The 13107-nt window shown below is 40.6% G+C and overlaps 1 protein-coding gene across 1 annotated transcript in view; it reads right to left on the reverse strand.

Annotated features, from left to right (window-relative positions):
• Positions 1–12310, reverse strand: part of F5 (coagulation factor V (proaccelerin, labile factor)) — a 71360-nt gene extending 59050 nt beyond the window's left edge. The window contains 2 exon segments of the mRNA XM_011979948.1: positions 8044–8135; positions 11910–12310. Of these exon segments, the coding sequence (XP_011835338.1) occupies positions 8044–8135; positions 11910–12067 (250 nt within the window). The 5' untranslated portion in view covers positions 12068–12310.
• Positions 12311–13107: the final 797 nt, after the last annotated feature.

A 13107-nucleotide genomic window follows, 5' to 3' on the forward strand; every position in this document is an offset into this window, starting at 1 on the left:
TTTTATAGCTGAGGAAACTGAGCCTCAGAGAGTTTAAATATCTTGCCTAAAATCGCACAGCATCATGATTTAAAGTTTAATATGTCTGTCTCTAGATCATGACTTTTAAACCACTTCTTTAAACTACACCTCCACCTTGTATTCATTCCTTTATTTATTCAATGAATATCGAGTGCCTATATTATCCTAGGCATCAGAATTGCAATGGTGCATAAAGAAGTAAAATAGATACACCCACTCCCTGCCTTCATAGAGTTTATAAAAAGTCGAACATTTTTATAGTTCTATAACTTTATAAGTTTTTATGGTAGGAAAGACAGATTTTAAACAAATGATCACGCAAACATTCCATTTATGTATTCATTTATTTTATTTTATTTTTTTTTGAGATGGAGTCTCGCTCTGTCGCCCAGGCTGGAGTGCAGTGGCCGGATCTCAGCTCACTGCAAGCTCCGCCTCCCGGGTTTACGCCATTCTCCTGCCTCAGCCTCCCGAGTAGCTGGGACTACAGGCGCCCGCCACCTCGCCTGGCTGGTTTTTTTGTATTTTTTTTAGTAGAGACGGGGTTTCACCGTGTTAACCAGGATGGTCTCGATCTCCTGACCTCGTGATCCGAAAACATTCAATTTAAACCTATGGTAAACATTATGACAGAAAAGAATGGAATACTCTGAAAAGTATTTGACAGGGGAATCTAGTCCAATAGGGGGTAAGTTGGGGAATTCTTTTCTGAGGAATTAATCCTTTAACTGAGGTCCAAAGGCAGAGAGGCAAAGGGATGGCCAAAGACATTCTAAAAAGTGAGAGTAGTATGCACAAAGGCCCTGAGGTGCCAGAAAATGTGGTCTTTTCAGAGAACTGACAGCCAGTGGGGAGGTGGAGCTTAGTATGTGAAAGGAAGGAGCAGAAAGTGAAGCTGAAGGCATTCTGAGAGTCCCATCATGCAGGGCTTTGTAAGCCTCTTTGAGTTTTCCCTTTAGCCTAAGAGTATCTGGAAGCCATTAAAGAGTTTTCATCAGGGTGCAACATGGACCAGATTTTGGTTTTAAAATCTCTGGCTGCATTTGTGGAGGATGATCTGCGAGGAAACCGAGTGGAGAACAATTGTGAGAACAGATTTGGCTCCAGGAGAGACAGTGGTGACTGAGATTATGATGAGATGATGAGGAGAGAATATATTAGTGATCTATTTAGAAGATAAAATAGTTGGAACTTGAAGATGGATTGGATATGGGGTAGAGAATGAAGGACATCAGTTGCCATGGATGGCTGATGAGGTTCTGGTTTGGGGAGCTGGGTGGAGGAGGGTGCCATTCTCTGAGAGGGAGGACACCATGGGAGGGCTTTGTTTGGTGGGTGTAGTAGGCAGAATAATGTGCCCCTGCTGAGATGTCCATGTCCTAATCTCTGGGACCTGGAAATATGCTACTTTATATGGCAAAAGGGACTGTGTATCTATGATTAAGGATCTTGAGATGAGATTTTTCTGGGCTGTCCAGGTGGATCCCATGTAATCCCAAAGGTCCTTATAAGAGGGATGCAGGAGAATCTGAGTTAGGAACAGCTTGGGATGCTACTCAGCTGGTTTTGAAGATGGAGGAAGGGGCCATGAGCCCATGAGTGTAGGCAGCTTCCAGTAACTGGAAAAGACAAAGAAACAATTCTCCCCCAGAGCCTCCAGAAGGAATGCAGCTCTGCCAGCACATTGATTTTAGCCCAATAAAACCCATTTTGGACTTCTGATCTGCAGAAATATAATCATAAAAGAATAAATTTGTGTTGTTTTAGCCACTGAGTTTGCAGTAACTGATTACCAAAGCAATGGTAAACTCTGATGTCTGGGACAGAGATCCTATCTTTCCCTACCCCTGTCTTGCCACCCATGGTTGTCCTATTCATTTCCTTGAACTCCTAGTCCTGGAATTTATTCTGATCTTGTGCCTGAAGCTTTTTGTTTGTTTTTATGTTGGCTTTACACAGGACTGTGGAGGTCACAAAGTTCAGTCCTTATTTTAGTTAACAAAGCCTGGAAGGTAGGAATAGGGGGACAAGGATGACTTGCCCAAGGTCAGTCAGTGATCTGGTAGCATTGCTGGGATCAGAACTCAGATCTCTGGACTCCTGAGCCAGGGTTCAGGCCCCCATCTTTATAGAACAGTCCAGATGTCTACACCTCTTTTGACTCCTGACATGTCTGACTCCACTGACTGACCCCTCTCTTCCAGCTGCTACCCTCTAACTTGGCTCCTGATGGAAGTTTCCACTGACTATTCCCACCTAACCTGGCTGCCAGTGAGCCCAACAGGGTGCTGACTATGCTGCCAATTATGTACCGCATTTAGTTGCCATGGTTCTCTTGCTTGGTTGGTTTGTTTATTGGCATCACATGGCTGCAAATACCAGATGCCCAGAGAAAGTCTATTAAGTTATTTAACCTAATAAGACCTATTACTTCAGTGGACAGTTTGGAGTATTTACTCAACCTCCCCTCCTACTTCTTCAGAATTAAGGCAAAACAAAAGGATGTTTTCATAAATGCATACAGAATACTTTCAAGCATGTAGGAAAACACATGGCTAAATGGTTTTCCAGCTGCTCTTCAGCTCCTCCATCAGCCAGATGGCCTAAGACACTTCTCACCCTCTCCTCAGTGCCCAAAGCTGGATCGGGGAAAGGAGTGGCCTACTTCAGGGCTTGGGGAAGCCAGCACAGCATGTACCCAATTTAGTGCAGTTGTGGAACTGGAAAAGGACTGACTGCAGAAGGTCAGCTAATCCAATCCCCTGCTCTTAGGTGAACAAGGCATTACATAACACAAGGTAGTGATTGTTGCAGCTATTTCAAAACTCCTTCAGGGACAAACATTTTATAATTTGTCCCTGAAAAATGGGGAGACTCAAAACTAGCCTATTTAATTAATTACTTATTTATTTAGAGGTGAGGCCGTACTTTGTCACCCAGGCTGGAGTGCAGTGGTGTGATCATAACTCATTGCAGCCTCAAACTCCTGGGCTCAAGTGATGCTCTTGTCTTAAATGACCCTCTTGCCTTAGCACCCCCAGTAGCTGAAACTACAGGCATGTACCACCATGCCTGACTAATTAAAAAATATATATATTTTTAAATAGAAACAGGGTCTTACTACATTGCTCAGATTGGTCTCATACTCCTGGCCTCAAGCAATCCTCCCACCTTGGCCTCCCAAAGTGCTGGGATTATAGGCGTGAGCCACTATGCCCAGCCAAAACTAGACATTTTAAAGCCCAAGACAGAATTCCTAAAAATGACCCCAGCCATACTCCTTCACCTGCCCAAATGTCCATAAACTTTATTAGACATCTTCAGACCTCCAATCCTGCAGCCCAGCCCCCTGCAATTACAATAACTAACAGCAACACTAGTTCATGCTGCAGGAGTGAGGCTCATGATTTGTTCAGGGCTCAGCTAGAATCATAGCCAGCAGATGAGTGGAGCAGGACATAGGAGAAAGGAACAAATGACACAGGACTTGTCTGGGGAATGGGAGAGGCCACATAGTTAATGGCAGTGTTCAAATCCAGATCTCAGTCAAAATAAAAGGCTTTTCCTTCACGCCAGATTTGCCTCCTTGTATCAACTACTATAGAGATACAAAGGTGAATAAGATACCACTCCTGCACTTCAGAAGTTCATAGTTAAGCAACTTTGGATGTTCGGGAAGCGATTACATTAAAATGGACGTCAAAATGCCTTTGTTCACAAAAAACAAATATATTCTGAGATACACAGGGGTTGACAGAAAGGTGCAAAGGCCTTACACATAAATTGGAGACCGTTCTCACCAACTGTCAGAGTCTGGCTCTACTAAGGTTAAAGCAGGAAATCACTACAAAACATAATCACCTGAAAGGACTTTGATCATAGTACCCTTTTCTTCAAAAACTATCCATGCCTTTTTATTGTTTAAAAGTCTTCAGCCTGGAATTAGTCCTTTCCATCTCTTACGGCATTCAGCACAAGGTCTTACACAGCAAAGGGATTAAAATTTGCTTAGCTTGGCAAAAGCCACAAAAGGTACACCTTCAAATACCTGCCAATTCCTCTTTTCCTGGCCCTAATGAGTATGTTTCCCACCTCATATTCCCTTCATCTACCTACAATTTAATTTAATTAAACAGTTCTTAAGTATCTATTGTATATGCTAAGCTTGGAGCTGGAGCTCTGAAAATGAATAGACTCTGTGATATAGGACAGGACATCCTTCAACTTCCTGCTCACAACTACAAACTTAATTTTATTGGCAACGTTATCTTCTGCTTTCCGGGCCCCCAATGAAGGTAGTAGCCATTCTACCTAAGGCCAAGCCGGCCCAAGGTTTGAATCCCAATGCTTCCTGCTTCTTCCAAGTCTTCTCTCTCAGATGTTTTCATCCCCTCGTTTTCTATTGGAAAGGACTTTGTGGCATTTCTTTTTTTTTTTTTTTTTTTGAGCCTCACTCTGTCGCCCAGGCTGGAGTGCAGTGGCCGGATCTCCGCTCACTGCAAGCTCCGCCTCCCGGGTTCACGCCATTCTCCTGCCTCAGCCTCCCGAGTAGCTGGGACTACAGGCGCCTGCCACCTCGCCCAGCTAGTTTACTATGGAGTCTTCCCTTAAATATTTTAAGTCTCTGTATTCCTTTTTATAAAATTCTCAAATATCCTGAAGCTCCTGAGTCTGCCTCAGAACTACACTGTCTGTCCTCCCATCTGGAACCAAGTTTCAGGGAAGAGTTATCTGTAAGACCCTTCTGCTTCGGTTTCCTTGCCTTCCATTCACTCCTCATCCTGCCATCTGGACTTGCCCCACTATTCCATAATAAAAGGACCATATTTTGGCCCTTATATTAATAACTCTTCATAGCATTTGACTCTTTGCTTCCAGGATACCACATTCTCTAGATTTCTTCTCCCCTCCCTGAACAGGCTTTCTCAAGCTCCTTGGTAAACTTTTCTTTCTTGGCTCATCCCTTGGACTTTGCTGCTACTTTGAGCTCTGTCTGCAGCCTTCTCTTCTCATCACATCCTCCCTGGTAAGTTTGCACCCTCTAAATGCTTCAATTACCATCTTTGTTCTGATGTCTCCCAAATGTTTACAGCTAGCTCAGTTCTCTCTTTTGAGGGCCAAACTTCTACACCGATCTGCTCATTTAACATCTCTAGGTAGACATTCTATAGACAGACTCCAAATCTATACTTATCACCTTCCCTCACAAACTATCTCCTTTTCTTAAATTTTCTTTCTTACTGAATGGCACCCTATCCACTCTGCTGTTCAAGCCAGAACCTTGAAGTCCATAATAATTCCCTTTTCTTCCTCATTATCCACATCTAATGAGTCACCAAGTTTAATTGATTTTAGCTCCTAAATCATTTTCCCCATCTCATTTTCCCCATCTCAGCTTCTCTGCTATCTGGATTGATACAACAGTCCCATAACTGGTTACTCTGGCTCTGGACTCTGGTCTTCCTCCAATCCATTCTCTATAATTGGAGAGAATTGTCTTTCTAAAGGACAAATCTTTCTCCTGCTGAAATCCTATTAGGGACTCCCCATTCCTCTCACTATAAAGCCTAGCATGGATGCCTGATCTCCATCTAGTTGCATCTCTTGTTAATTCCTTCCCTGAAGTTTGTGCTCCAGCTGTGCTGATCCAGTTATGGTTCCACAAACATACCATACTCTCACCTCCAAACTTTGAAACATTCTGTGCCTTGGTTTAAAATGCATCTACCCTCCAATGCCTTGCCTCCCCACTTGGATTTCCAAGATCCTACTCTTTTTTCAGCTATCAACCTAGAAAGAGAAGTACTTTCCTGCCCACCAGACTGGAGATAGGTCTCCTATGTCCTACTACAGAATCCTCATCATAGTTCTTCCTTATTGCTCTACTGTCATTGCTTGTCTACCTATAGGTTATCCCCAGTAGCTGCTTGGCTCCTGGAAGTCAAGGTCCATGTCTTATTCACTTAATCCCAGAACCTGGAATGTGGTAGGTTCTCAATACACATATTTTATTTATTTATTTATTTATTTTTTTTGAGATGGAGTCTCGCTCTGTCACCCAGGCTGGAGTGAAGTGATGTGATCTTGGCTCACTGCAGCCTCCACCTCCTGGATTCAAGTGATTCTCATGTCTCAGCCTCCTGAGTAGCTGGGGCTACAGGCACACACCACCATGTGCAACTAATTTTTGTATTTTCAGTGGAGACGGGGTTTCACCATGCGGGCCAGGCTGGTCTGGAACTCCTGACCTCAAGTGATCCATCTGTCTTGGCCTCCCAAAATGCATGAGCCACCAAGCCCGGCCTCAATACACAATTATTTTAAAATAAAAGAATATTTAAATGCAGATTTGTTTAAAATTAAATAAATATATAAATGAACACATATGAAGAATATATAAATGAGTGGAGAAATATAGATATATAGATATCCATAATACTATGATATATATGATCTAAGTTATGATTAATAATAGCAGCAACAATAACAATAATGTAGCTAACTTCTACTGAGTGCCTATTGTGTGTCAGCATCATTATAAATACTTTGCACTTATGAACTCGATTGATCCTCATAATATCTTTAGAAGATAGGGATTAATTCAAGGTACTAGGGGTGTATAGAAGAGGGAAGACTTAATTCTGCTGATATGGAGGGGGTGTCAGTGTAGCTTCAGAGGGAAAGTGGCTTCTGGGTAGGTCGTAGTGAAAGCTTTGGTTTTGGGTGAGATTGGAACCCTAGGGGAGAATATCTGGTGGGGATACTGAGCAGGAGTGGTAAGAGAAGTCAGAAAACCCAGGGGAAGTGACAATAGAAAAACCAGGTAGAGAGCTTCAAAAAGGAAGAGTGTTAAATGTCCTAGTAATGTCTAGTAGTAAAAGAACATAGGCTCTGGCACCTCAAGTCCTGAGTGCCCTTTTGTGAGAGTAATTTTAGTAGACTCATTCATACTAAAGCAGACTAGGAAAAGAATATAGGCGAAGAAATGTAGAGAGTGATACAGAGTCCTCACAAAAAAACTGAAGTGAAGGAAAGGAGAGAAAAGGAAAAGGCAGGCAGGGTCACGGGGAGATTTTTTTTTTTTTCTTTTTCTAGATAGGAGTTAACCTGGACGTGGTTTGGTCTGGTTTTGGTTTGGTTGTTGATTTTTAACGGAAAGGATGACTCCCATTGAGTAAATATTGAAGATTAAGGGAGATCAGAAGAGGCAGGACAGACTAGGATGATTCTCGGAAAGACAGCAGGTCTTCATCTGATTGGGGAAAGGGACAGGTGAATTACTGACAAGGGTACTCAACTGGAGGAAGTGCTCCCTTGAGCACTTCATCCCTGTAGAATATGGTATCATAGTTAAGATACTAGAACCCTATTCAACCCAGTCTTCTTGATAAAGGAAGAGATGAGGAAAAAAGAAGAGATTTTCTTTAAAAATTATGGCTACTGTATATATCACACTAGATAAATAGGAGACGCAAAAGAGTCAGCCATACATAGTTCCTTTGAATGAATCTAGGGAGCCAAATGGAAGCAAAAAATCATTCTGCAGAGGCACATCTGTGCTCATTAAACTAGACCATAATCTCCATGAACCCAGGATATGAGCCTGTCTTGTCCACTGTTGCATCCACAGTGCCTACCTATTTCAATGCCCAGCCCATACCAGGTACTCAATAACAGTTTTTTAGATGAATGAATAAAAATTCAAACACTTATAAGTTTTATTTAGCTATTTTAATCAAGGTTAAAAACAGAGCCAGTTTCATGGGTATGTGACCTGGGCAGTTTCACAGGGCCCCATGCCCTGAAGGGCCCCTGGTTTGGTTTAATGCTTTGCAGTCACTACTTTGAAATGTTCAGTAATATGAACAAGGGGCCCCACATATTATGCAGCCAGTACTTGTTAAAAAAGAAAACACATATTTCTACAAATTTCCAAGTAAATGGATACTTTAGATGCATGTGAATGCCAAATTACCCATAGAAATTTATCTTTAAAATTAAAAAAGTATATTTCAGGCTTACCTGAAATGCTAGATTGTGGTTTTTCTTTCTTAAAATATGGTTCATACTCTCTGTAGACAATTTTCTTAAAGGAAGTTGCAGAAAGATTCAAACTGGAAATAAAATACAAAAACTAATTTGCAAGGCATATTCAACATCTATTTCTCACATCACAAAAAAAGTAGATCTCTCATATCTTCAGACTTCTAGTAGAACACCAGTATCTTTATTGCATTTCAGAAGCCCATAGCTTTATAAATATGATCAATAAATAAAGTTAATGAAATAATTATTGGTCTCTTCAAAAATATCCTGTTGTGATAACTATTTGTTCACAAGTTAATCTACCCTAATATCATTCCTCAGAATCAATTTTCTAAAAAGAACCCAATATCATAGTATAAACCCAAACTGTAGGTTTAGATTTTACATGATTAAAATATGACCAAATCCTTTATGAATAAATATTTGAGCTGTTTTTCAACTGATCAATCAAAAATAGTTTTAATCTACTGGGGAACATCGTGAAAAAGTATTGATTTGGTGGAATTTATTTCTAGTTGAGAGGTGAGAGATGGCTAATGGAATAAAAGCCCTGGGATTCATATTGGAAACAAACAAATGAAAAAACTGTTTTGGAAACAGTCAGTAACTTGTCCAAGAGACACAGTTGATAAGTGGCAGAACCAATATTAAAACATGTGAAACCACCGCATTCATGATTTAAAAAAATATTAGAGAGAGGACAGACAACAGGGAGAGTCGTGAGTGGTGAGTTACTTTCTTGTTGTTGCTGTTGTTGTTGTTGTTATTGTTCTGTACCTCTAAAGACACATCATTCTTATCCTTGTCTTAAACTCAAAGATGAGGGTAAAAGGAAAGAGAATTCAGAGAAAATACCTTACAAATGTCTCAATCAGTTGATCAGAGTGGCTTTGTTTTGCTTTCTAATGTGGGGACAGTGGCCCAGCCATAATCAAGACATAACAGCACTCACATACGCCATGCCTTCTATACAGCACGGTGGCTAGGGTGCAGGCTGTGAATTCAGTATCTCTGGACTTGAAGACTACATCTACCTCTTATTGTTTTATCTTGAAAAGTTTACTTAATTCATTTGTGCCTCAGTTTCTACAACTATAAGATGAGATTAATACTGAAATCTCCCTCACAGAATTGTTGTATAATTTTAAATAAGTTGATATGTACAAAAGGCACAGAACTGGCACACTAGAAATACTTAATCCACGTTAGCTAGTAATATTTTGTAAATATAATTAGAGTTAGTCTTTAGCCTTCAGGTTTTCACAGAAAGCAAAAACAAATCTGTAGTTATAGTAATGCTCACAAATTTTAATATGTGGAATACAGGAACTGTGTTAATATGTGGGGGCAGGATTAAAGGAGGCATGTAAGTACTTTTAGAATGGCTAGATAGAGAAGGTAGTGGATTCTCCATCACTGGCAGTATTCAAGTAGAAATTAGACAACTACTTGGTAAGGTCATTGGTGCTGAGGGCAAGGGAAAAAGTAGAAGGTTAAAACACCTTAATATGTTTGAATATGAATTAAATGACCTCTTAGCGTGAATATGAATTAAATGACCTCTTAGCGTTCTTATAACTTAAGAATTCTAAGATTCCATATACTAATGTCCCTAATGTGGAAGTCCATTTTTATTTATTTTTTTAGTACAATTGAAAAGTTATTGTCCTCCCCTGCCCCAGATCTTTGATACAGAAATGTAGATGATGGTATAAAATCTTTACTAAAAAATATCAGTCTCTTATGTGGAGTAATTTCAACAGAGAGAGGTTTTCTAACAAGTTTTACTATGTATGCTGTGTATTTATACTGAGGTATGTCTATTTTAATCTGAACAATTTCTATTGGAAAATAATCTATCTGATTAAAAAGTTACAGATGATATGAATTCAAACAATGTGTACAATGAGTTTTTCATTTATAAGGATTGTTTAAAGATGATTTGTTCGTAGTCACAAGATCATATAAAGCTAGAACCCTAGGAGGAAAATGTATGTGTATCTTTTCTTCAATATCTCTTTGTATTATGTGAGTGACTAAACAAGGTTTCTAAGGAAATTTTTGAAAGTGTTCATCTCAGACTTGGAGCAAGAATAATACGTACATTTTACCTTTACAAGGCATTGTCCTGCTAATATTATATGAAATAAGTAGACGGATTTCTGCTTTGTGCTAAAATACACTTTGCCAAAAGATGGAGTTGTCTACGTTGATATTCATCTAGTGAGTATCATAGCTCTAGGGGCAGGACAAGTTAGAACAAGTTCTTAGTGTAAGCAGCCGGATATATGGATTAGATTTTTCATAAGAAAATGCTAGAGAGAAGTGATATGATTTAGGGTTAAACAATATGACAGTTTGCTTGGGTTATGTTTCTATGGTTTTGACTCAACAATTGCTACCAGAGAAATGACTCTCCAGAACTTTGGAAACTTACCCACAGGGTGAGGGGACAGAATGACCAGTCGTGGTTCCCTGTGTACTCACCATGTGAATCAGACCTTTGCCCTATGTGATTCTGCCTCCAGCATTTTGCTTGCTATTTTCAATGCTAACTACAGACAAGAGAAAAAACTCCCAAGCGTAAACCCAGCATGCTATAAGAAAGCCAACAACCAAGTTTGCATTCTACTCATGAGCAGGCAAGATCAGTGTTAGAAGGACTGTTATTTTCCTTGGGGTTTTAGCTTACGGCAGTTCCGAAGGGTGTGGGTGTGACCTAGATTGTCACTTTGAAGTACAATATTTAAAATGATTATTTTTGAAAAGGAGGGATCTCTTCTTCTTATAAGACCAAGATCATGTGTAATACCCTGCAAAATAACCCAGTTACAATGAGAGTTTTAAAAAGGTTAGTATTATACACTAAAAGATCTCCAATATTACATTAGTTTTTGGCAGATTGCTTTGGTTTTGTAATTGTAAAAGAGGAACACATCTTTCATAATAAACTGTGATGTTAGGGAAAAAAGTGAGTCACACTAGCAGGTTTACCATTTAAAAAATAACTAACTGGAAATATTGAATAGACTCTATGATTTAGTTAATTTCTGAGAAGTCTTATTTTTAACATTTCAATTAGAAAAAATAGTTTGCAACTCAAGGGTAGTATTTTATATGAATTAAACCTCCTCTCAGTTATATACCATATCCCAGGACATGATTAACAGAGAGAAAAAAATGAAGAGTCACATTCAACAGGATGAATAAGTCATATCCCAGGACATGATTAACAGAGAGAAAAAAATGAAGAGTCACATTCAGTAGGATAAGTAAGTCAAATATGAAGCAGAAAAAAGGTGAAAGTACAAAAACATACAAGAACTGATGATATTTTGAAAATCATTTATAAGGCAGCAATAAAATTATATGACAAAAAGCACAAGGTGTTCATTTTTAGTTTTAGAAGATGAAGCTATGTAGACAAGGGAATAAATAATATGTAAATAGGAGTCTTATAAAAATACTATACAACTAAAAATCTGGAACAGGAATTTCCAGAAAGCACTAATGCGGAAGCAATCCCTGGTGCCTTTGAATTCACCAATATATAAGCCAACACAAACATACTAACAAAACTGTATTGAAAATAAACTTGAAAAGAAAGCATCATCTAACCAATCAAATGGAATGCTTTCTATACCCTCAGAATGATAAACTACATTATTGGAGGCAAAATTAGCATTCGCCCAGTTTATTTAATTCAGTGTACTCTCCTATTAGTTATATTTACTTACCTGAAGTTTAAAAAAAAAAAGCCATGACATTGCAAAGGAAATGTTGTCTAAAAGAAACAGATTTTCCTCTCTAGAGAAGCCCACCCAGATCCACACCTGAGTTACCTTGAGTTTGTGGACTGAGGTCGGTAGCTCCAACTGATGCCCTGAGCAGCCACGTAGAACTGCCTTAGCTGTACCGCTTCTGTCCCTTGTCTCCCCCAGCCTACCCAGCTGGTGCCCAAGACCACCAGGACCCAGAGGCGTGGGCAGCGTGGGAACATGCTTCCTTTCCTGCTCCCGCTGGCTGCCACCACCCCAGGACCTGGGCAGCCGCTCGTCGAGCTGCTGACTAACCCCGCTCCTGGCTGTCCCAGCTGCAATGAGCTCTGAAGGCTGTGGGTGGCAGCGTCCTTCTCCCCTGCGGTTCTTGCAAACTGCAGCGGCAGCCTCTGGCTCTCCCTCCCTCCCCTTTTTCTGGGGCTTTTCCTGGCAGGGGCTTGGTGAGATCACAGCTCCCAGCGACCAGAGGTATTAGGGAGAGCAACCAAACTAGTGACTGTTTTACTACAGGTGAAGAAGGGGCAGAGATCAGAGGCTCTAGCAGGCGGGGCAATGCCCAGGGATTCATGAGCCGGACAAAGCTGTATCCCTCCATTTCCACCGGCCAACAGCACGGAAGCAGTGGTCCCTTACCACTGACCTGAGGCCTGCCTGGGTCCAAGCTCACACTTGGAGAACCTTCTGTGCAGTGCAGTGGTACCCAACCACCTTAAGCAGATGGCTCGCCTTTTGATCTGAGGAAAAGAGTATTGTGCCCTGTTACCCGGCACTGAAACACTATTTTCAAGTGGTGGAGGAGAAGGGAACAAACACAAGGACAAGGCCTACTGCTCTGAATCGCCTTCCTGGTCTCTATCAAGGCACAGTTCTGCCTTGATAAGGGCCTGTAGCTAGCTAAGCTGCAGCATAGCAGAGGGCTTAAAGAACTTGGCTGAAAAAAAAATCAGTTGTCCAGTTTTCAGTTTCACTTACTAGCTGTGTTGTCTTGGGCAAGTTACTGTACCTCTCTGTTCAGTTTTGGTATCTGTGAAATAAGGATGACAATAATGGTTTTTCCTGATAGGGTATGTTGGGAGGACAAAATGCTACTGTAAACTATAGTTCCAGCACTTAGCACACAGCGGCTAGGCGCAGTGGCTCACGCCTGTAATCCCAGCACTTTGGGAGGCCAAGGAGAGTGAATCACCTGAGGTCAGGAGCTCAAGACCAGCCTGGTCAACATGGTGAAACCCTGTCTCTACTAAAAATACAAAAAAATTAG

Source organism: Mandrillus leucophaeus, unplaced genomic scaffold (genome assembly GCF_000951045.1).
Source record: "Mandrillus leucophaeus isolate KB7577 unplaced genomic scaffold, Mleu.le_1.0 Scaffold207, whole genome shotgun sequence".
Taxonomy (NCBI): Eukaryota; Metazoa; Chordata; class Mammalia; order Primates; family Cercopithecidae; genus Mandrillus; species Mandrillus leucophaeus.